The sequence below is a fragment of the Sinohyriopsis cumingii genome, chromosome 8, assembly GCF_028554795.1.
Source record: "Sinohyriopsis cumingii isolate HCF-2022 chromosome 8, ASM2855479v2, whole genome shotgun sequence".
NCBI lineage: Eukaryota > Metazoa > Mollusca > Bivalvia > Unionida > Unionidae > Sinohyriopsis > Sinohyriopsis cumingii.
The window spans coordinates 10,344,634-10,368,223 of NC_142968.1; the positions used below are offsets into that span (position 1 = coordinate 10,344,634).

Consider the following 23,590-nt stretch of genomic DNA (forward strand, 5'->3'; position numbering starts at 1 on the left):
GGATTCCTTGGCGATTTTCGGAAAAACATTGTCACCTTTATGACAAAGCGATAGTCCCAGAAAAAAAAAAAGATAAAAGGGTGTGCGTTAAGTCATCGACGTTAGTGTCTGTTCGGTGAATGTCCCGGAACCCACAAGCAAAAATGTCACCCTCCAGAAAACCCCAAGGAAAAAAAAGGAAAGGACTGCCACCACGTTTAGCCAAACATGGGGACCTGTTATCTGTCCTGTCCAAAGCTTCTCCACCCCTACGAAAAAAACTCATTCAAACGGCCTCCAAAGAGGTCATCGATACCGTGTGCGAATGTTGTTTGAACGTTTTGAAAGGCACGATCCCTTTGTCCAAACACCAGAAACAATGCTTAGGCAAACATCGTCACGTTCTTCGGAAAATGGTTCAAAAGAAAATTCCCATTCGTCAAAAAAAGAAGATGTTGGTCCAACGTGGAGGCATTTTACCTCTCTTGTTAGGCCCCATACTAAAAGGAGTCTTGGGAACCATGTTGGGAGGACTGATGGGAGCAAGATAAAAAGGCCTTCGGAAGTCCCAAGATCTCAGAATTCATCCCTGACAACCCCATGGAAGGACGAAAACTAGCTTTAGTGCCTTACAAACGATGGATGGAATACCATCGGTGGCAAGAACAACGCACCCCGCATTTACCTCCCAATCCCAATTTGAGCGAAATGTCCCAGTTACAACACGAATTGCAGTCCTTGATGGATCGCCAAGATTTGTCCGAAACAGAAAAATCGCAAAAGTACGGTCAACTCTTGCAACGATTGCAACTCTTTCACCAGAAAGCTTTAGACGAAACAGCTCTACCCACTCTGAAAGATTTTAAGACCTTGATGAAAAGTCCAGCACCATCACCAGTACCAGTACCAGTACCAGTACCAGTGGTCAAGACAGAAAAAGGAGAAGAAGAAGAGGAAGGGTTTCTAACTCCACCAGAAAAAGTACGCAAGTTAACAACACCACCTACCTCCAGAATTGGATGGATTAAAAAGATGATGGCCACCCCTTCTTCATCACAAGAGAAAAAGAAAGTGAAGACAGAAGTGAAACAAGAACAGATATCCCCTGCACAGACATCCTCCTCCTCTTCGACACCTATTGCTGGTCGCACACGCAAAGCCTTGCAATCCAAGAAAATACCCCAAGAGAAAAAGAGTAGCCTCTTCCAAGAGTGGGTGCCTTATTAACACATCAACCAACACAAAAAATGGAAAAAGTCTTAGCCAGCATTTACTACGATCCCTCCCATCCTGCAGGTTACGCAGGAGTTCAAAAATTGTATCGTGCTGCCAAAACTCGACTGAAAAGTCTCCGTTTACCTCAAGTGCAACGATGGTTACAAGAACAAGCTACCTACACTTTACACAAACCCATTCGACGCAAGTTTGCCAGAAGTCGCACCCGAGTGGAAGGCATCGATCATCAATGGCAAGCCGATTTAGCCGATGTCTCTCATTTGGCCAGCTACAATCGCGGCTACAAATATTTGTTTTGTGTCATCGACGTCTTTTCCAAATTTGCCTGGGTCGTGCCCTTGACTTCCAAATCGAGCAGCGAGTTAGTGCGAGCCCTGCAACGGGTGTTGAAACAAAGCGGTCGTCGCCCTCTTCGATGGCAAACGGACAAAGGCACCGAATTTCTGAACCAAGCTTTCCAAAAAGAATTAAAGAAACGTGACATTCATTTTTTTACCACCGAGAATCCCGAAACCAAAGCCAGTATCGTGGAACGTTTTCAACGTACTTTGAAAGAACGCATGTGGAAATATTTTACGCATCACCACACTCTGAAGTACATCGACATCTTACCGCACCTGGTGCAAGCGTACAACCAATCTTACCATCGAAGCATCGGACGTGCCCCGCAAGACGTGACTCCCGACAACGAAGTGCTGGTGTTCGAGCGCCTGTTCGGTACGTCCCCGACGAGGGCTGTCCCCAAGAAAAGTGGAGAGTTGACCGTGGGAGATTGGGTGCGCATTGGCAAAACCAAACGCACTTTCGACAAAGGTTACTTACCTAACTGGACGACCGAACTGTTTCGCGTCACTGGACGAGTACATGGCCGTCATCCTGCCGTCTATAAATTGGAAGACATGAACGGAGAAGTACTCAAAGGAACGTTTTATTTGCCCGAGTTACAACGTGTCACCAAAAAAGAAGACGACGTGTACGACATCGAAAGCATTCTCGAACGCAGAACCCGTAAAGTGGGCAAACGACGTGTCAAAGAAGTCAAAGTACGTTGGAAAGGATATCCACCCAGTTTCGATTCTTGGATCGACGCTTCGCAAGTCATCGACTATAAAAAGAAGAAGTGACCATCATGCCCTTTCACACAGCAGCAGACGCAGCTACGTCGACCAGTCCTTCTTCCCCTAGTTCTTCTGTGCAAGATTTACAAAAACAACCCTTGTGGGTGTGGTGTGGAGAACGTGTGCCTAAAACGCAAATCGTCTTTTTCTGCCAAATCTTCGTGGTGTATTGTGTCATCGGGGCAGCCATCGCCAATTTGAGTTTGCAACAAGGAGACAAACAATTGTGGACCATTTTATTGAGCAGTTGCATCGGTTACCTGCTTCCCAATCCCTCCCTGAAATTCTCCTCGAACGGGAACGTTGTGTCCAGTGCCAGTGCCAGTCACCACTCCAACAACCACAACCAGAACCCCATTTTGGGCGGAGACACACCTCTGACATCCACTAATATTCCCTCGGACAGCCACAGAACTCTGGAATTATGAGTCACCAAAACCAATTTTACTTAACCTTACCCAGTGACAGTTCCATGGAGGTGTTTCCCCACAACACGTTGTGCTGTTACACGGCCAAATTACCTCAGGCCATCCCCTTAGATCACGAAGCCCATTGGGAAGTGGCTTTAGTGGAAATCATTCACCCGACCCAAGTCCTCAATGTCATTCCCAATCAAAATTTTTTTAATGTGGAAGTTCATGACGAGTCATTGCAACAGGAGTTGAATAAGAAAGTCACGTATGACAATAAAATCTATAATGAGAAAACTCAAAAATGGACCTACCACTTTTTAATTCCCCCAGGTTATTATTTCAGTGGTCAACATTTGGTCAACGTCATAGCTGCCAAGTTTAATGGCGTGTTTGGGAAAGCTTTGGAGCATGCCAAAATAAGTGTCACCATGGAGTACCACAAAGTAGCTCGTCGCTTCTCGATGAGATTTGAGCGGAGTAAAATCATGTCCATTTTATTTTGTCCTGAATTGTTTGACATGTTGGGCGGAGACATGAACCTGAGAATGAGCATACTCAAGAACAACGAATTACCCATCGTTTACGACAACGAGTCTTTTAGCAAGTTATTTCGTACCCCAGTAGAACTGAACCAAGGACTGAATTTGATGTTCGTGTACTCCGATGTGGTGGAATACAACGTGGTGGGACACACCTCCGTGCCGTTACTGCGTGTCATTCCTTTCAAAGTGGATTCTGCCGCAAACGCTGACGAGGAAGGTGGAAACACTTACCACGTTCACCGCGAATTTGTCCATCCTCATTATTTGCCGGTCAGCAAGTCGTATTTGGACACGGTCAACATTACTATAAAAGGAGATTTGGGACAAAATATTCCATTCACCAAAGGAAAAGTCACGGTGAAACTCCATTTTCGAAAACGGTTCTCTCACGATTCGTAAGCAAGTCATGTATCCAGTGTACCAAGGGGTTGCACGACAGCGAGGACACGGTTTAGGAGATATGTTAAAATCGGCCTTTCGTTCGGTGGCCCCGGTGTTGAAACCGATGGTGACACGCGGATTGCACGCCTTGAAAGATGCGGCACTGACGCAAGGCAAAGAATTTCTCCAAAATGTCATCATCGACAAACAAAACCCTAAAGAAGCCTTCATGAGGGCAGGCAAAAATGTCCTGCTGCAAACGGGTAAAGACATTTTAGGCCGACGAGACACACCTATAAATGCCCTGCACGCTACCGAGTCAGGCATTCAGCAAGGACAAGGCAGAAAGAGACGACGAAGAAAACACCCTTTCACCAGACTTCAAGCTAGAAAAGCCAAGAAAAGAAGAACCGTTCGAGACTTAGACGTTTTCGATTATTGAGACACAGAAAAAATGATGCACCGAGAGTCATGTGCTTGTTCCAAGACGGAACTGGATATGTTTGCCATGCCCCCCACCATGATGACGATGCAAGAATCCCAGTGGGTGGAATTTCATCCCGTCTCCTCTTTGACGGATTCCGCTCCCATCGAGTTCGAAATCAAAGGACAACCCGAAGATTACATCGATCTGAATAGCAGTTACCTGTATTTGAAAGTCAAAGTGATCAAAACTGACAACACCAATCCTGGAGCCAATGATAGGGTAGCGCCCGTCAACAATTTCATGCATTCCTTGTTCAGCGAAGTGGACTTGTACTTGAATAACAAACTGGTCAGCAGCAGCATGGATACTTACCCATATCGTGCCTACTTGGAAAATCTCTTGACGTACGGAAAAGAAGCCAAGAATACTCATCTGGATGCTTGCGTGGTATGGAAACCTGACACGGCAGGTGCAGGCACGTTTAGCGACACAGCCCTGACAGAAGATGACAATCCTCACAATGTGGGGTTTAACACACGTAGAACTAAAATTTTGCAAGGACGTAGTTTAGAACTGATGGATCGTTTGCATTTGGACATGTGGTTACAAGAAAAGTATTTACTGAACGGAGTTGATATTCGCCTGAGACTGAATCGTAGCACTGCCGCTTTCCATTTGATGGCCCATGCCAACGAATACAAAACTGTTATCCAAGAAGCCAGACTTTACGTACGCCGTGTGGAAGTGTTACCTAAAGTGGGAAACGACATCAGTCAGACGTTGAGCAGAACGACCGCCAAGTATCCCATACGACGTGTGGAAGTGAAAACGTTCACCATTCCTGTTGGACAGCGATCCATGATCGAAGATCATCTGTTCCAAGGACAGTTACCCAAGCGTTTGATCGTTGGTATCGTCAGGAATTCAGCTTTCAATGGACTTCATAACGAAAATCCTTTTGAGTTTCGACACTCTAGCGTGTCCAAAATCGAAGTCAGTCGTGACGGCAAGACCTTGTGTACACGACCCTTTGAGCCTAACTTTGCCCAGAACAATTACTTGAGATCGTACTTGTCCCTGTACGAAGCCACCGGACAGTTAGGAACCAATACCAGTCACGGTATTACGTACGAAGATTATGCAGGAGGCTACGCTTTGTGGGCTTTCGATTTCACTCCAGACCAAGGCAGCGACGAGGGACATTTCCACCCTATAAAATCTGGCCAGATTCGTGTGGAAATTCAGTTTGCAAATCGAGACCCTGCTGATCCAACGTTGAACGTGATCCTGTATGCAGAATTTGACAATACAATAGAAATCAACAGTTTGAGAGAAGTCATTCTAGATTACTAGAAGCCATGGAAGACTGTTATCCCTCTTTACCTAGTGAAGAAACTTTGGACATGAAATGTGAGGAGACCGTGGAAGGAGAATCCCAAGACAAAGACGAAGAAATTGTCATGATGAAGTCGAGATGGCCAGAACAAGAAGCTCATTTAGTCTCCTGTTTTGCCAAACACTTGGTCGACAAAATGACGGAATTGATCAAGAAAAATTGTTATGGATGTCAAAACGATCATCCCAGTCAAATTCAACACGATAAATGCCTGATGTTGAGTCAAGAAGAAAAATTGGACGAGTATCTGGACGAAGCTTGGAGTCTCATCTCAAACAAAGACGTGTTGCACCAGTGGTATAAAGACTTGCGTGAACATTCTTGTCCACCATTAACCACTCAAGAGATCCATCGTATCGAAGCTCTCCTGAATCAGAGTGAGGAAACAGAACGAATAACCGTTTATTCGTCAGACATTTTCAAGCAAAAAGTCAGGATCGAATTGACGACTTATTATTACCTGTGAAGAAGAAAAAAACACAAATCAATGGATACCTGGGAACTTTATTACCTTTTGAACCATAGTTCGTATACGGCTTCTTGGAATCCTGTCGTCTGTGCTAAAGATGAACTCCCTCATCGCAAACCTAAAGACCATCAAGCTTACGTGATCAACACGGACGAAAGTCATCTCCCAGGAACCCACTGGGTAGCCGTCTACTTTCCTCAAGAAGGATGTGTGGAATATTTCGATTCGTACGGATTGCCCCCTTTGGAAGACGATATCATCGACTTTATGAGAAGAAATGCTCAAACCACCCGATTCAATAACGTGAAATTACAAGGCACAGATTCCTTGGTGTGTGGACAGTACTGTGTGTATTTTCTGCATCATCGCAGCCTGGGCTATTCCTTAGAACATTTAGTGACTCATTTTGATCCTCGTTCTTCTGCTAGAAACGATGTGAAAGTAGATCGATGGTTTTGTGACCATTATGCTTATCTTTTGTCTCAAGCTAGGAAACGTAGTGTCCATCAATGGCCTAATGATTTCCAACAGTGGAAATCACAATTTCATTCACAACGTTGTCAGCCCTGTTTAAAGTACATTGTCCATTGAGAAAAAAGTTTGTGATTTGAAAAAATTATTTGATGTTATAGTGTTGGATTATTGTTAAAAATGTTAGAGTTGTTGTTTAGTGTTAAGTGATTTTTGAATAAAAAAATGTTGTGTTTTGAAAAAATGCCTTTGTCTTTTGTTTAGCTATAAGAATGTTGAATTGATGCTCTTTCATTTCTTACTATCCCTCTCATGACAATCACTGAACGTTGCGAATCGAAAATCGTGTGGGGATGTTTTCCTTCACGTCCGCGCTTTCACTATAATAACCGGGGTTGTTTCCAGTCTAGCCATCCATTGTCGACTCATCCTCCTAAGAAGATGTGCTCCAAACTAGCTAAGCTCAACGAAGCCTACGTGAATTTGCATAGGGTCAGACACAGTCTGATACCGAAGCCAGAAGAAATAGAGAATGTGAGAATGTTAAAAATCACTGAAGACCTGATAGAAGAGCTCTTCAGAGAAGAAGTGAACAGGGAAAAAGAAGAATGGACGGAGAAGTACAGACTTCAGAGACAGCAGCAACAGCAGCAACAACAGCAACAGCAGCAACAACCTGAAGCTGACAGAGGCTTTGTCGATTGTCGTATCGACACCAAAGAGTTCTTCTTCTCTTTCCGAAGAAGCAGACCTATCGCCAGAAAGTCTATCCTCAGAGGACATCGCATTCTTAGAAACTAAAAAAGAATGCCATAGCAAAAAAAAACAGCCCTTTTCAGGGCTACCCCAATACTCTAGAAAAGAAGTAATGATCCATTTGCCAATGTGTGTAGGTAGAGTAGTGTGAAAATAAACACTAACTCTTTCTTAAAAATTTTGAGGGTATGTGTTGGTGTGTTTGTGTTTGTAAGTGATAAAGTAGGTTGGTGTGGATAGTAGATTAAAATGATGTTAGTTTGTTTTTTTGGGCTGCTTGAGGTGTATATTTGGGGTTAGATTGGATTGCTTTGAGTATGTGGATAGTCTATTGAAGTGATGGGTAGCATAAAAAAGTGAGCGAGTGTTTCTTTTAGGTCCGCGCGTTGTTGTTGTTTTTTTTGGTCATGATCTAGGTAAGATGAATTTTATGTTTTTAGGGGGATGTTTTCCTTCACGTCCGCGCTTTCAGTATAAATTGAAACTCGTTCGGCAGTCCAGCTACCCTTGTTGATTGATCAACACAGCCAGAAGAATGACTAGCAGAATAGTGAAACTGTTAGAACTCCAGATGCACCTGGAATATGCCAGGCGGATAGTAAACGAACTATCAGCGGAGGCTATAGTAGAAGAAGCAAGAATAAAGAAGGAAGAAGAGGAGAGAAGACAGAGGGAAGAGGAGGAAAAGAAAAGAGAAGAGATGATGTCGTTTAATATTCCTGAAACAGAGGATTGGGGTGCTGAAGCGAATCATCCTCCCTCTGCGCTCCCCAGAAGAAAGGTGAAAGAAGACTGGGGAAGAAGATGCGTGTGCGGCGCCAGGCCAGGAAGGTGCAACCATTAGATAGGTGCATCTGGAGTTTAAAAAACAGCCCTTTTCAGGGCTACCCAATAGTCTAGAAAAGAAATAACTATTAATTTGCCAATGTGAGTAGGTAGAGTAGTGTGAAAATAAACACTAACTCTTTTTTAAGATAGTGTGAGGGTATGCGTTTGTGTGTTTGTGTGTTTGTGTTTGTAAGAGCTCAGGTATGACTGTGTGAATAGTAGATTATGGGTTTCTTAGCGTATGTGAAGAGTAAAGTTAGGGTTTTATTATATGAAATGAGAAAGTAGGGGGATGTTTTCCTTCACGTCCGCGCGTTGTTGGGTCATGATCTAGGTAAGATCACTTTTATGTTTTCAGGGGATGTTTTCCTTCACGTTCGCGCTTTGAGTATAAAACTAACAGTGTTGGCCATTGGAACCCATTCTACGGAATAAGCAAACAAGAAGATGCCAGCAGCTTCAGCTTTATATAACGATCTTATGGGAAGTTGGTATTGGATGGTAGATGGATTGAGTGTAGTAGAAAGGGTTGAACAGGAATGGAGGTATGCAGTGACAAAAGACTTCGTCTCAAGACAAGTAACCAGCCTCCACTTATCCGTAAATATTGTAAAAGAAATGATACAGGATGAGGAGAAGAGAATCAGAGGTTTAATTAACCCAACGTATGTCAAAGTGGGTAAGTTAAAAGAAGCGATAGATCATGTGACGAGTGCAAGGTGCTTTCTAGAAGACATTGTAGAATGGACAGATTGGTGTTTCGCGAAGTGGGGGTTAGAAAAACTTAAGAAAGCTGAAGAACTAATGAGGAATGTGCTGACCGAAGAGGTCAAGAAGATCAAAGAAAAGTGGTTAAAGGAAAGAAAAGAAGAAGAAAATAGAAAAAAAAGGGATGAATTCGAAAAACTGAACACAAACTGGATGAAAATCCAAGAGAAGTTCCGGGCCATGGGCCACCCGGACTGGTTGCCGGAAACAGAAAAGAAAAAGAAGAAAGGAATGATGGACAAAATAAGAGGATGGTGGAAGAAGTTAAGAAGTTAAAAGAAGAAGAAGAAAAAACCCAAAGGCCCTTTTCAGGGCCAGCCATATTTCTCGAAAAGAGATAGCCTTTCCATTGCCTACCCCTTTTTTTAAAAAAAATTTTTTTTAAAATTTAAAAAAAATCCCATGTTAAATTCCCCTTGTACGTAGAGTGACCCACGATTTATTCCCATGTTAAATTCCCCTTGTACGTAGATTGACCCACGATTTTTCGCCATGTTAAATTTCCATTGTACGTAGATTGACCCAGGGGTCCCTGTAATGCTAATTCCCATTGTACGTAGGGTGACCCCATTCACTACTAAGAAGCGATGGCCGGTAAAATTGGGATTGTGTTTGTTTTGTCGCTCTCTACGGTGTTGGTACAAGAGACCGTGGGGCACGGGGCCATAACCGATCCTCCGGCAAGAAACTACATGGGCATGGCTGGGTTTCCAGTCCCGAAAAACTACGACTACAGTGCTCAATATTGTGGAGGATTTGAAGTAAGATTTTTCATTTATACACTCATTTTGTTTTGTTTTCTCCTTGAAAGGACACTTTTTCTCCCTTGTTCTGTCTTGTTTCCTTGTTTTCGCGACCATTCAGTTAAGTTCCAGCATATACTGATTGCTATTATATTCAGCTAAATGTTTGCATCCAGGATAGTGTTGAATTAGATCTTTCTGCATCAAGAATAGTGATTAATTAGATCTTGAAATATATAATTAAATATATTGTTACAAACCAGGGATTTGGGTTGACCAAGCGGTGTTAAACCCTGGCCCAATTCCGCTAGAAGGCTAAATTTCCCCAAATTTCCAATGACTTCCATACAAATTCTTTTGTAAATTAGAAAGCTTGACGTGTCCATTCTATACATAAATTTTACTCTAATCAATGCAAGACCACATATCTCACAGCTTTCCAATTGTCTCTCAAGCGCACATCTGCATGGTTTCTCTTCATCAACTTTCCGTACCGTTAGCATTTTTCACGCCGTAAAACTATACAAGTTCCCCCAACACACGGAACTATTTTTACTGCCACCTTAGGCCAATCAAAACATGATTCTGAGCCACATTTCGCCTGTAAAATTGCATCACATTTGCCACCATGGCGACATAAATACTACCTGCCGATGACGGAACAGTCCCTTCTTGTTTATTACATTGTGTAATTTACCAGTGTCCGATAATAAATACTGCACCTGGAGTTACACGATCAATTTACACAACTAGATTTTAATATGGATTACTGAACGACAGGGACACTCATGCGGCTCGGACCTGAGTTCACCAAAAGTAAACCATGGCATCATGGAAACTCATTACCACTTAACTCCGTGACGTTTTCTCCTAGTAATTTGCTAATTATTTCGGGCTAAGGAATATTTCCACAGGACCGAGTTCCCATAATCAAACAAGTAATCACAAAAATCTAAGAATTCCCTGAAACGAGGCGCTAAAACCAAATACGCATACTCCAAATATATTAAAGTATGTTAGTTGTAGATAATTAATAAATATCGTGTTGATAATTAACAAATATCGTGTAGATAATTAACAAATATCGTGTAGATAAATAATTAACCAATATTTCAGATAATTAACATATAATAATTACTGTGACGTGATGAGTCAAAGGTTCTAAAATTACGGCACTATTTGATTTTGGCAACAAAATACCAGTACTACTATTTGATTTTGGCAACAAAATACCAGTACTACTATTTGATTTTGGCAATAAAATAATGGCATTATTATTTGATTTTGGCAATAAATAATGGAATCACTTTTTGATTTTGGCAATAATATAATGGCAATACGTTTTGATTTTGGCAATAAAATAATGGAATCACTTTTTGATTTTGGCAATAAAATAATGGCAATACTTTTTGATTTTGACAATAATATAATGGCAATACTATTTGATTTTGGCAAAAAGCTATTAATAAAACACCAGTCTGTATATAAATACTCGGGTTTTTTCGAAGTTACATTTTTTGTTTGATTTTCTATAAAGTCGCGATGGTTTAGCAAAAATACAAAGGGAAATATCATCGGACTTGGAGGTTGCAATATTCATAACACATTTGTCGCTTATGTGAGGTTGCAATATTCATAATACATTTATGTGAGGTTTCAATATCTAATTGTGAAAATCATAATCAGTTGTGGAGACAAAAAATATATTTTAAACTGAAAAATATATTTGTCAGCAGCACCACTCAACATTATACTTGCACATAGTAGCAGTAGTAGTAGTAGTAGAGTAGTACTAGTAGTGGTATTCTAACGAAAGTTGAGTAAGTTATTAATAAATATGTGTCCATACTGCATCATTGTTCGACAAGATTCAAATTTTTTTTTTAAACATAATTGTAAAGTCGAATCTTCTATGTCGATAGAAATTCTCTTTGGAATAGTTTCTATTAAAGCCTGCTGCTTTACTGTCGACTTTTCGAGATTAAAGCCATTAATTTATTAATCGCATTGTTGGTATTTAGTCATAGAGAAAAAATGTAGACCTGACGTGATCATATTTGTTTTTACTTTCTTGCAATAAAGACAATGTTCCTTACAGTAAAAGAATTACATTGGGGAAAACACAACCTTGTTAATGTGTGGCCTCGTCAAACTGCAATATCAATAAGAAAACGTACTTATTTCTATCATTACAAAAACACACAGATAAATACACGCAAACAATCGAACGATTTGTAGTTTTCATTTTAAATCCTTTGTTACTTTTCACACAGCCTTTAATATACATTATTAAAAGATTTCACTGCGAAAGCATTTTTTCAAAGATTAAATAAACATTTTTTATAAATCTTCAACATCCAACCAAATGATAAAATGTTTGCTACCGGACTTAAACCATCCAAAATAAGTAGCGAGTTTTCTGCTGCAATATAACATCGAAATACTTATTCTTATAGGGAAAATATAATCATCATTTTATATCATTAAATGTCATTTTTGGGGTGTGCAATGGTATGTTGGATCATGTGAGATCTCCCCCCCCCCCACTCTTTAAAGTTTCTCGTTATCGTTAAACAGGAGATGATCGACTACTGTGTTATTGCCCGGATCAAGTAACTAATAAAACAAAATATGAAAGTAAGGGATGGAATAGCAGATAACGGAGCAGAGACATAGGATAGGATAACACCAGCCCCCATATGTAATACAACAAATTAATCAATTGCATAGACAAAAATGACACACGAATGATTCGCTTTCTTTTAGAAATAGTTACAAAATTGTGCGAAATTCATTTAGCGGTGTTTATTTATAGAACAAATGTTATATGATCAAGTGACAGATCGAACTCAGATTGCCGGCATGGTAGCATCTCCTGGTCTTCCGGTCCTTCTCAGATCACCGCTGATGATCGGTCGACGTTTCTCTCTTCCTCTCCCTCTGTCTGTCTGTCTGTCTGTCTGTCTGTCTCAAAACAAAATATATGTTAGAATTATTCGTCTCCTGGGATTAGCAAATGTTCCTACTCTTTTTCGTCAGATATCGTCTATCGAATTTACACTTAATACATAAACAACCCCTTATCATAAATCGATGTTTGGTTATCGGCTACAACATTCTTAAATGAGTACTACGATATAATTAGACCTCTTTAGATAAACCATCCCACCTCACTGTGGCTATAACTTTACCAGCTGAACTATGCCACAAGCTAACTCGATTCTCGGTTAAAAAGTATTCACAACTTAATTACACAAGAATTAATGGACTTCACTCCTTGTCCTGTTATTTTCCTAATTAGAAATTCATTGGCATCAATCCTCAGCATAAATGATAGAAATTATTTAAGACAGATAGTTCACACATTCACCCAATTTACATCCGAAACAAATACATGAAACCTTATAATACATGATTCATATTACATACTAAACCTCTAAACCGGAACTCATTCAAATAATGAAATATTATGACATTCTTACAACATGAATCATAAAACATGCACTTATTTCTGAACTCAAGGAAAATTGAAGTATGAATTTAAAATTACTAAATTTAACAATAAATATAAACTTAAATTAATGAATCTACATTCCATGCAATTGCGGCTAAATTTGCGCCTTATTCTAAATCTCGCTCGCATATTATCAGAGAATCTCTCTGAATACGGGTCTCTAAAGTTTAACGAGAGAAATTATTAGTTTTCTCGGAGTCCCTCTGACATCCACCCTTGACGGAAAAACTTGGACTGATTCATTCTAGGAGGGGGACTATTAAAAAAAACCTGAATTCCGTCTGGGAACACCCCCCTCCCTTTTAGCTTAGCCAATCATCAGGATTACTACGTCACCCGTCAAAAACATTAATCACTCCAAGTGAAATCAGAATGATTCCCTATAGTCCGCCTTTATTAATAACTATTTTGGAAAATATTATGTTATGACACCTGTTTCAAATGAACCACAACTTATTATAAGTCTTCTCTGGTTTGTCTCCGCTCTTGTCACTTTACCACTATGACCTCGGGTTACCAATACCATCTCCTCTGGTTCGAACTGTTAAACAAGCGAGCCCCTATTTAAAACTCAATTTATGCCCCAAACAGACCAGATTGATTATTACAAGTTGTTGCCAGGTTATAGCTATCCCAGCCATTACATCAATTATAATGGTTATATGTCACACTGACCACGAAAGAAGGCACTGTGACAAATGGCATCACTAGCGGGGGTGCGGACCGCACCGGGTGACACCATCAGAAGGGGTGACACCAAAATGACTGTCTATAAAAATTTTCAGTTTTTGTGCAGGAAGGAGGTCCATGGGGATGACACCATGAGTTACCGCACATGACTGTCCATAAAAGTTTTGAATTTTTGCGCAGGAAGGAGGTCCATGGGGGTGACACCATGAGTTACCGCACTGGGTGACACCAACCCTAATGATGCCACTGACTCTGACATTGTTATTGACATTTACAACAATATTAGGCTTGGTTTTTAAAATTATATATCGAGTTATTCGAATACGTAGTCGGGCGTAATCTAATGACGCGTAATTTGCGAAATACTTTTTATCACAACGTAAAGTGTCCAGATTTTAAACATTAAAATAGTTTGAATATTTCTGCAAATCGTCTTTTTGTTGGTGGAGACAAGCAGCGATAACCTTGTGATAAACGTTTCCTTTTTCATCTACCAGAATCAGCAAACTCATGGAGGCAAATGTGGCATCTGCGGAGACCCCTGGCAGGGACCACGCCCACACGAACCCGGCGGTCCTTTCGCTACGGATATTATTGGCCGTTGCTACTCCGAAGGTACCAAAACCATCACTGCTACAATCACGATCTCCACATGGCACAGAGGTTTGTAATTCCATCTTCCATACTTTTCTTATTCTCATATACCTCCTCCAAATGATCGTCGTCTCCTTTAATCATTTTACCGCCTGTTAGAACAAACTATACGTAATAAACCTACCAGCGTCTTCGCGGCGTCCTATGTGATGTTTTATTTTATTTTATGAGTGAAAATTTCATTACATCAGAATATAACACTCTATCAGACTCCAGTATTCACCTATCTTTGGCTATACTCATCTCTCTCTCTCTCTCTCTCTCTCCTTACCGTTATGCTAGTACAGTATATATCAGACTGTTCGTGACATGGCTTCTGGCAAAGGTAATTATGCCTTACTGGTGTAGTTGAGAACATTGAGAAGGAAGATTTTAATATTTGTATATACTGCTTTACAAGTTTTCAGTCCACTACGAACAAATTTACCACTAGTACTAGGTCACTATTAACTGCAAGCAAAATTGATGGGCACTTCGCTCAATATAAGAAACACTGAAAGAACTTTGCGTCAGAATTAGCGTGCGTTAGTTAAATATAAATTGTGCATAATCTGTCAACTAGCTGTCAGTCTAGAGTTTCGTTTTTATTTACAGATGTGTACCTGATGTAAGCCGCATACTAAAAAGTGTAATTTAAATAATAATAAAAAAGACCATTATGCTACAGTTCACACTTTGCCCTCGATGTTTAGTGTTGCTTCTATTTAGTCACAAGACTGAAGCAGCCGTGTCATGCCAAAGGGGAGATTCCAGAGGATATTTATATCGGCATGTAATTAGTTTTCATAGGAAAAGTTTTGCCAACTTAGGGACGAAAATGATTTTGTTTTTTAATTATCTCTGCATATTATTCCAACCAACTGTTACACACTGCATGCTATGTCAACATATTTGTTAAACAGATATTGTCGATTGGTCTAAATCTAACTGGGGAAATGTTCCAATTACTTTGGCCAGTCAGCAATAACAATCTTTCTTTTTATGAGTCCCGTGTGTTTTCATTTTTGTTTTTTTAATTTTTTTCTTTCTAAACGGAGGTTTGACCATTATGGATTATTTAGTACATTTGCTTGATATTGAGACGCTTTAAATCTTTTTGTTACTGACACGTGTCTCGTAAAAAGTAACTAGATGCTGATATAAATATATGTTGGCGTTGCAGTGTACTAATCCAGCCCGGTGATCTGGGACAAGGGAAACTACGTCTGACCAAAAGATGATCGTAATTTTTTTACATTTCCCAGTCCCTTAGCATCTCCCAGATCTAAGTCATAAAGATGTATGATAAATCATTGAAAAGGATGCTTAGGATACCTGGAATAGTGACAGGTTTCAGAGTATACGCGAATACCACTAATGATTAAAGGTCATATGTGCAACTGCAATTTCTCGAGTTACACACTTTGTTACTTCTTATTTGTTTATCTAATGAGCAGTGTATTGGAACATAATTTCCCGTTTCTGACCCATGGTCAAACTCTCATCAGGGGTCTGTAGTCTTTAGTTTAAACGAAAGCAGTGTAGTGGAAAAGTGTACTTATGGCAGAATCAAACTCTCATCAAGGGTCTGTAGTCTTTACTAAAAACGAAAGCAGTGTAGTGGAAAAGTGTACTTACTGGCAGAATCAAACTCTCATCAGGGGTCTATAGTCTTTACTAAAAACGAAAGCAGTGTAGTGGAAAAGTGTACTTACTGAGTATAATAAAGGAAAGACATAGTAACTCGTACAGATCACTCGTCCAAGTGTTTTTTTTTTTTTTTTGTTTTTTTTTTGTTTTTTTTTTCTTCTCCTGGGCCCTGAATAATCTGCTAATCATAGTAAATACACTCTGTCAGGTAAAATTTATCATCTTTTTGGAGAAGTGAGTGTATTTGGCATCACAAACGATCAAATTTCTGAGATTTGTACTAAATTCTGGTAAAATGTTATTTCTAGGAAAAGGGCGCGCGCATGCATGCGTGTGTGTGTGTGTGTGTGTGTGTGTGTGATATTTTGACGAGAAGTTCGCCCCTGTTACACGGTCGACGTGATCTTGTGATTAAGACTGACATCAATATTAAGACTGACACCAATATTTGCTACTCTGACGCTTCATTATTGCTAAATGTCGATATTTAGTCGCATGTGACCCATGAAAGATATCTGACGCCAGACACCATACTTTTTTTTTTTTGTATCTCTATGCTGGTTATTTAGCTTTGCAATCAGTCATTTCGGACAAGTCTATCCGTATGTTATTGATTATCGGTTCGGTAACTGTTATCTCCAGTCAATGTGGGTATGTGAGAAAGCTTGCCAGTAGCTTCTCGTGGATCGGTGGTTCTTACTGGGGTTTTCCCGCGTTCTTCCTCCACCATTAATACTGGCCGCCATGTATTACCTATCGTGTGCTGCAAAAATGGCGTTAAACCCTACAACAACAACAACAACAACACGAATATTGAAAAGGACAGCTACCTGCTATATATGCATTTAATGAAATAAAGAGGACGAAGTTTATATATGCCAACGAAGGGGTATATAAAATTAATATTCGAGAACTCAAACAAAATTAATTTTAAAAGTAGGCATTTCCCGCAAGAAATGGAAGGGATGTTGGATATGAACATCCTTCAATCAGGCATTCAAAAAATGGAACTTTAGCCTAGACATGGAAATGTTTTCCACAGGGATGAATTGTCAGCTTCAAGGTAAGTGTCATGAGGAGGAGTTGTCCATGATGTGGGTTATCATAAAATTTTAATGTTTTCTTGATTTAAGGGGTAGCGGTTTCAGAGTGATCGGAATCGCATTCCAGGGGTCTTAGGTGTGAAACCAGCCCAGGCTAGTTCGTGTCTGCTGCTTCGGTGTACCCTTGGAAAAAGTCGCTTAGTTCGCATTTCCTCTGTATGAAATAGCAAATAATGTTTTAAAATGTGTCGCTAAACCTTCAGATCCTTTTTTCGAAATCTCGTTAGTCAACGCGACTGAAATAGTATTCGTGCCAAATTGACCAATACAGACGTATTAATAGACCACACCTTTGAACATGAGTATGACTGGTCCAGTATTTTTTTCTTCCGAAATTCAGTAAAGCGTTGCATCTACCGGGAATGACCCACGAAATCTGAAACATATTGGAACTCTCAATTTGCCCTTTATCAGGCGACTCTTACTAAAAGATTAAATTGCGGAAAACAGCTGTAGGGATTAAAATTACATTATGCGTTCCCTATTTGAATTTGATTCTACTGAAACGGGTGGACGAGTGGTATAAGGCGTTCGCCTTTTCCGATTATCGCTATCTCAGCTGTCACCATGGACTCGGGTCCCTGTCTCGGTCAAAGTGGGTATGGAGAAAGTGTCCAGTAGCATCCAGAGGGTCGGTGATTCTTCCCATGGATTTACCAGAGTTCTTCCTCTATGTATAGCATATCGTGTGCTGAAAATGGCGGACAAGCTCAAAAAATTAAAATGGTCACAAATCAGCTCCCGTATTAGTCTGGAATGAACTTTACAGGTGACGTAAGTAAAGGTGTACATTTAAAAGAGAATTACACAGAAGTTTACATTTGTTTTTTTAAAAAATCCAACAGCAGAATCACTTGTCAAAACACTGGAAAAGTATCGTTTAATTTTACAATTGTTGTTGCCATGTTTCGAGAGTTGTTATTCAGACGATGTAGTGCATATTGCAGAAGATGTGCTATAAATTGTTTGTCACTTTCATTTTCATATCAAATAACCTCTGTCTCTCTGTCTGTCTCTCTCATTCGTAATCAATTTTAGCCGATGGATGGATGGATGGAAGGTGTATGGATGAAGACATACGTATATGGATTGACGAGAAGATTATTTGCTTTATTGTAGGATACTTCATTTTCAAAATGTGTCCCCATAACAACACCAAGACGAACGCTTCTCAAAACTGTTTCGATCAATATCCTCTTCAACTTGTCAGTGGAGGGTACAAGTACGATATCACGAACAACACGGCCAGTATTCACGACGTACAGCTAAAGCTACCACAGACACTTAAATGTACACAGTGCATCTTGCAGTGGACTTACATTGCAGGTAAGACAGCATCATCAGATCTAGTCTTAACAATATTCATCACATCGGTTCAGATCTAGTCTTAACAATATTCATCACATCTGTTACAGTAGCAGCAGTAGCAGTAGCCCCAACTGCAGCAACAATAACAGTAATGCCTTCAGTATCAGTAGTATCACTAGTAGTAGTAATAATAGTAGTAGTAGTAGCATACGTAGCGGCATTAGTGGTAGTGATAGTGGCCCTAGAAACAGCAGTTTCTACTGTAGGTTCCAATTTTACCCAGACCTGCCGATTTAGTTGTCGTGGCGTCTTCCTGGTCAAGGCACTAGACTACCGTTGCCCAGGAATTGAACAGCAATCGACATGCTTCTGTGGCGTTAAATATCAACCAACCAAACAACAATCATTTTATTCGATTTACACTCTAGTGTCCTCTAGCTAGATGACTTGACTAACTCTCTAGTCCCCGCGAGCAAGAATACTCGACTTACTCTCTAGTCTCCAATAGATAGATTACTGAACTCTCTAGTCTCCACTAGCTCGAGTACTCGATTGACTCTCTAGTCTCCACTCCCTAGAGTACTCGATTTAATCTCGTACTCCGCTAGCTTGAGTACTCAATTTAACCCATTGTCTTCGCTGGTCTAGTCCTACTAATAGCATAGCTGTGAAAATGACAATGTTCAAATGGTTTAAAAAGAGCTAATCACTCCAAAGCAACTCGTTTCGATATTTATGTCATTTGTAGACAAATATATGGAATGAGTGAATACATAACCTTACAAATGCGAAGCTGCACTATCATTCCATTTCTTGACTGCGACATATTGCGCTTTGACGACGCAATTGTATAGAATGCGAGTCTCAATCACACGCGTCACACTCGTCATATAAACAGCATGCTACTTTAAATATCTTTTGTCACTGTTCGTATGAAATTACGTTTTGTTCAGTACAAGGAATTGAGTGATTCCATCTGGCAGCAATGGCTTGGCACAAACGTATTCAAATTAGAGTCGAATTTAAGAAAGGGATTCCCTTTCTTATATTGACTACGAACTACTTGAACTAAATTTTAAAAAAGACAATTCAGAAAACAAATTTGGAAAATTTAAAAAAAAAAATATAATAATATGATGACTATGTATGCCATTTATTTGTATTTCAAATTCCAGGAATCAAATAAGCATATTTGTAACCGTCCAAATGTTATTTACTTTTTCCGTTGAATAGCTTAAACAAAAGATGATACAACTTCGTTTCTAGCATATCTGTACAAACAAATTTTCGTTACACTGTTTATATCTTACAAACTAATGAGAAATGACACTCATGTTCTTTATTATCATTTTCTGCATTTATTATAAATTACCTGTGGGATGATAATTACATTTTTTTTTTTAGAAAGGTCAACCATTTTTCATAAATTTCAGGCAACAATTGGGGATGTGATGGCGGTGAATGCGGCTTGGGTTTTGGTCCACAAGAAAATTTCGTCAACTGCGCTGACATTGCCATTTTGCCTGACTGTTCTAACGTCCCCCAAACCAACATGCTACAACCCATACCAAAAACGACTACAACTAGGCGACGAACTTCTCGTAAGTGTCCATATGTTCAGACTCGAAATAACGCATTAAAAAAAAAGCTTATTTCCATGATCTAAATGGAAGTAAATAAATACTGTACCGTCAGTATGTATATCGTAAAAAAATGTTTAAATTTCACGCTATAATTTTTTACTATTTTTGTCGGACATATGGCATCCTTAAATGCCTGCATTTGTCAGTCAAAGGTTATGACCGACACATATTCTGACTAACCAGACATCGGCCAAACGTGTTCTCACAATCATTATATCATCTAGTCTTGAATTTTCATTTATCCATTATACTGCACACAATAAAAACAGCCTAACGTCACCACTAAAAATCGTTTAATTGTCAAAATAGTATTAAAGATGTTGGGGACTACATCGTGTTCTTTTGGGGGGTGGGGGCTTAACCATTACACGTGTCGCCGACTAAGGGTGTTTAATCATTTACAAATTGTTTAAAGACGTTGTAACTTCAAAACACAACGGGTAAAGGAGGCGTGGAACCTAATCTTCAAGACGTGTAAAAGATCCTTTGAATAAGCAATTTCCCTAGGTCTGTACAGCACACATTACGTATGTCTCGGACATCTAATGATTTGTGTCGCAAGGTGTCAGCCCATAATACCTTAAGAACAAAATGTGTGAAGATTAGACCCGAATTATGTTCATGGAGACTAGCTACAAGAACTTTAATTATCATCCTCCATTCTGGGACTTCAAAAATACTCGTCCCATCCGACTTTATCGGAATCTCCCCTCAAAAACGTAGTGCATGCTATGGAGGTAGCACATAACTTATTGTCAATTAATAATTATTTTCTAAAATAGAGTAGAATGGAATAAAATACTGGAACTGGGTATAATTAAGTGGATTTCTGAAGAAAAAAAACCGTGTTTAAATCTAAGTAGTTTGAAGTCGTCATGAAGTGATAATGGTAATACTAAAGCAACTAGAGCAGATTCAGGAAATCCTGAACCCAAAATGAAATACTTTCCGGAATATTTAATAAATTTAATAAGTAAATATATAAATTTTGTCACAAGTTTCATTACATGAACACATTATATATATATATATATATATATATATATATATATATATATATATATATATATATATATATATATATATATATATATTTCAGTTCAATCGAAGTGGAGATCTTGATTGGAGAATGGGTTCTGAGGAAGACCGAGACGATGACTGAAGAATAGAACATGTCAATGTGTGACAATGTTAATTGTAAAACCGTTGAAATTGCTATGAGAATTATGTTTATTACTAATATAGTTTAATGCCAATGATAAAAGTGCTAGATTTGTTTCATAATGCATAAATGACATGGTTCGTGTCGATGTTTTTTGAGGATAATTTTGCATATAAAAAATGTGTCGCTTGTTTTGGGTTTAATTAAAAACTGATTACAATGGTTCCATGCAATGTCAAATTTCAAATATACAATAAACGTTTCATTCTCAGAACAATGCGATTCTTTGTTTCCTTTTTGTTCTTCATTTTGAAAGTGTTCATGATACTTTAGCAGGAATAAATGATGTCCACTTTCAAGTTTTGAAACAAAATACTTAATTTATTTCTCAGTACACTAACAAGCATTGGAATCAGGTTTGAGAAACTGGCGAATTCCAGCCATCATGGCGACTTCCAGTCATCATGGCGAACAGCTAATAGAAGCAGTAGCTCAGTCTGGGAAGGACTGTAATAATAGTATCTAAACTGAGATGGACTATGACGACACTTCAGTGTATCGTCCCACTGACTGTTTCGTGAAATCATAGAACAAGTGATAAATGGCAGACTTCTTTGGTACCTTGAATCTAACAGACCTACACCGTACATTCAGGCGCCAGAGAAACACAATTAAAGACCAGTCTCACTGAAAGTTTTTTTTTGTTCAAACGTTCATAAGGAAAGAACATACATTTAGCATATGTTGTGAGTTGTAGAAATCTTGTGACTCAACATGGAAATACGTTTAAGGTCAAAGAGACACAGCTTTGGAAGATGGTCATATTAGGGCGAATGTTGTCAATAACTTTTTTCAACATTGAACTAATTGTCAAAATGCCTTAATCCAGAATATTGGCTGCTGTATAGGCATCAATGACGATAGAAGGGTATGCATATTATTTAACGTCACAATCTCTGAAGAAGAAAAAGACATGACTTTGACTGTGAATCGATTATGTCGGAATTGACTTGCAAATCTATTATTTATTATTATTATTATTATTATTATTATTATTATTTTATTGTTCCCGTAATAGGTTAACTGCTGGGTCGGGGAAGAACATCCCAAGGTCACCTTTAAATTTAAACATTACTGGTTATCAAATAATCTAGGAACAATACATATAATGCACACAAACAGAAAAGAAACACACACACACACATGCACACGTGCATATATAGCACACAACCTCTTTTGACAGGCAAATTAGATAGGCAAACACATGTTTACAATTGTTACGAGTTTATGCTCTTTTAAACAGTAGCAAGAAAAAGTGAAGACAACAAGCTTTGTGAAATTAAACAAATTGTTCATTTTGCTAGGAAAATAAGTTAAAAATGAGATAAATAACTTAACGGTTTTAAGAATCAAATACAAAAATAATCCAAGAATAATCCAAGAATTAAAAAATAGAAGTCCTAGAAATAAAAAGTCCTAATGAAATTGAGTTCGTTGAGTTCAAATCCCGATGAAATCCACAATGGAAGGTGATGACGTACGCTATGGTCAGTGTCGTAATGATGTGTCAACAGTTCTTCGTTGAATCACAGAAAATAATACTCCAGTGTTCGAATTTTTTGCAAATTTCTATAACTGTCTTTGTCCAAGAGTTAATTTAGAGTACACGTATTTCCAGGGAAGAATAATCTCTTAGAATCCATATAATTTGAATTTTTGTTTTAAAAAAATCAGCTCAAACTGGTCACAACAAAAACATTTTGACTTCTCAAGTGTTAAGGCAAGAATAAAATTATTTCTCAATACATCAATATTAAATCTGGCTACTGCGCAAAACAGATGCCCGGATGCGGGTCAATCTTCCGGTAAAACCAGAGTTTTTAAATAATTGCTACATGCTATTTGTCGCGTACTTCAAGCACGGCCTCGATTACACTTAATGAATCTACTCTAAGAAAGAATAAAAATAAAATTAAAAAAAAGTTGTTAAATTCAATTCATGAAAGAAGGTCAGGGACTCGGTCAGCATCATATACAAAATTTCATTTATTTGTTTTTACGAAAAACTGAACTGATGTTCGGGAAAATGTCGAATCCATTAAACAACATTTACATTTTAAAAAAATTAAATTAAATCAAAAAAAAAATTAAATCAAATATAACATAACACAGTGTATATGTGACATAGACTTCGCAATATTACAGTATTGGTTCATGTTTACACAAGTTGCATGTTCATGATTTAGTCCCATTTCTGAAGACATTGGTCCTCTCTTTTGTTTAACTACGCATTTAACTTAGCAGTGTAATTTTCAACGTTCTTATGCACTTCAACTATTTGCCTAAGAGCAAAAATGGAA

At 38.8% G+C, this 23,590-nt stretch overlaps 1 protein-coding gene across 1 annotated transcript; it reads left to right on the forward strand.

Annotated features, from left to right (window-relative positions):
* Positions 1-9,476: 9,476 nt before the first annotated feature.
* On the forward strand, positions 9,477-21,756 carry LOC149792965 (uncharacterized). Its single transcript, XM_089968927.1, has 5 exons — positions 9,477-9,545; positions 14,229-14,394; positions 18,237-18,443; positions 19,859-20,026; positions 21,647-21,756. Exons 1-5 carry the CDS (start codon positions 9,477-9,479, stop codon positions 21,754-21,756), a joined length of 720 nt encoding a protein of 239 aa, XP_089825053.1.
* Positions 21,757-23,590: the final 1,834 nt, after the last annotated feature.

Excerpts from the sequence above, each read along its gene's own strand:
- LOC149792965 (XM_089968927.1), top strand. The coding sequence starts at position 9,477 with ATGGGCATGGCTGGGTTTCCAGTCCCGAAAAACTACGACTACAGTGCT. Across the intron at positions 14,395-18,236 it reads GATCTCCACATGGCACAGAG|GATACTTCATTTTCAAAATG; the intron begins GTTTGTAATTCC and ends GCTTTATTGTAG. Across the intron at positions 20,027-21,646 it reads AACTAGGCGACGAACTTCTC|GTTTGAGAAACTGGCGAATT; the intron begins GTAAGTGTCCAT and ends CATTGGAATCAG.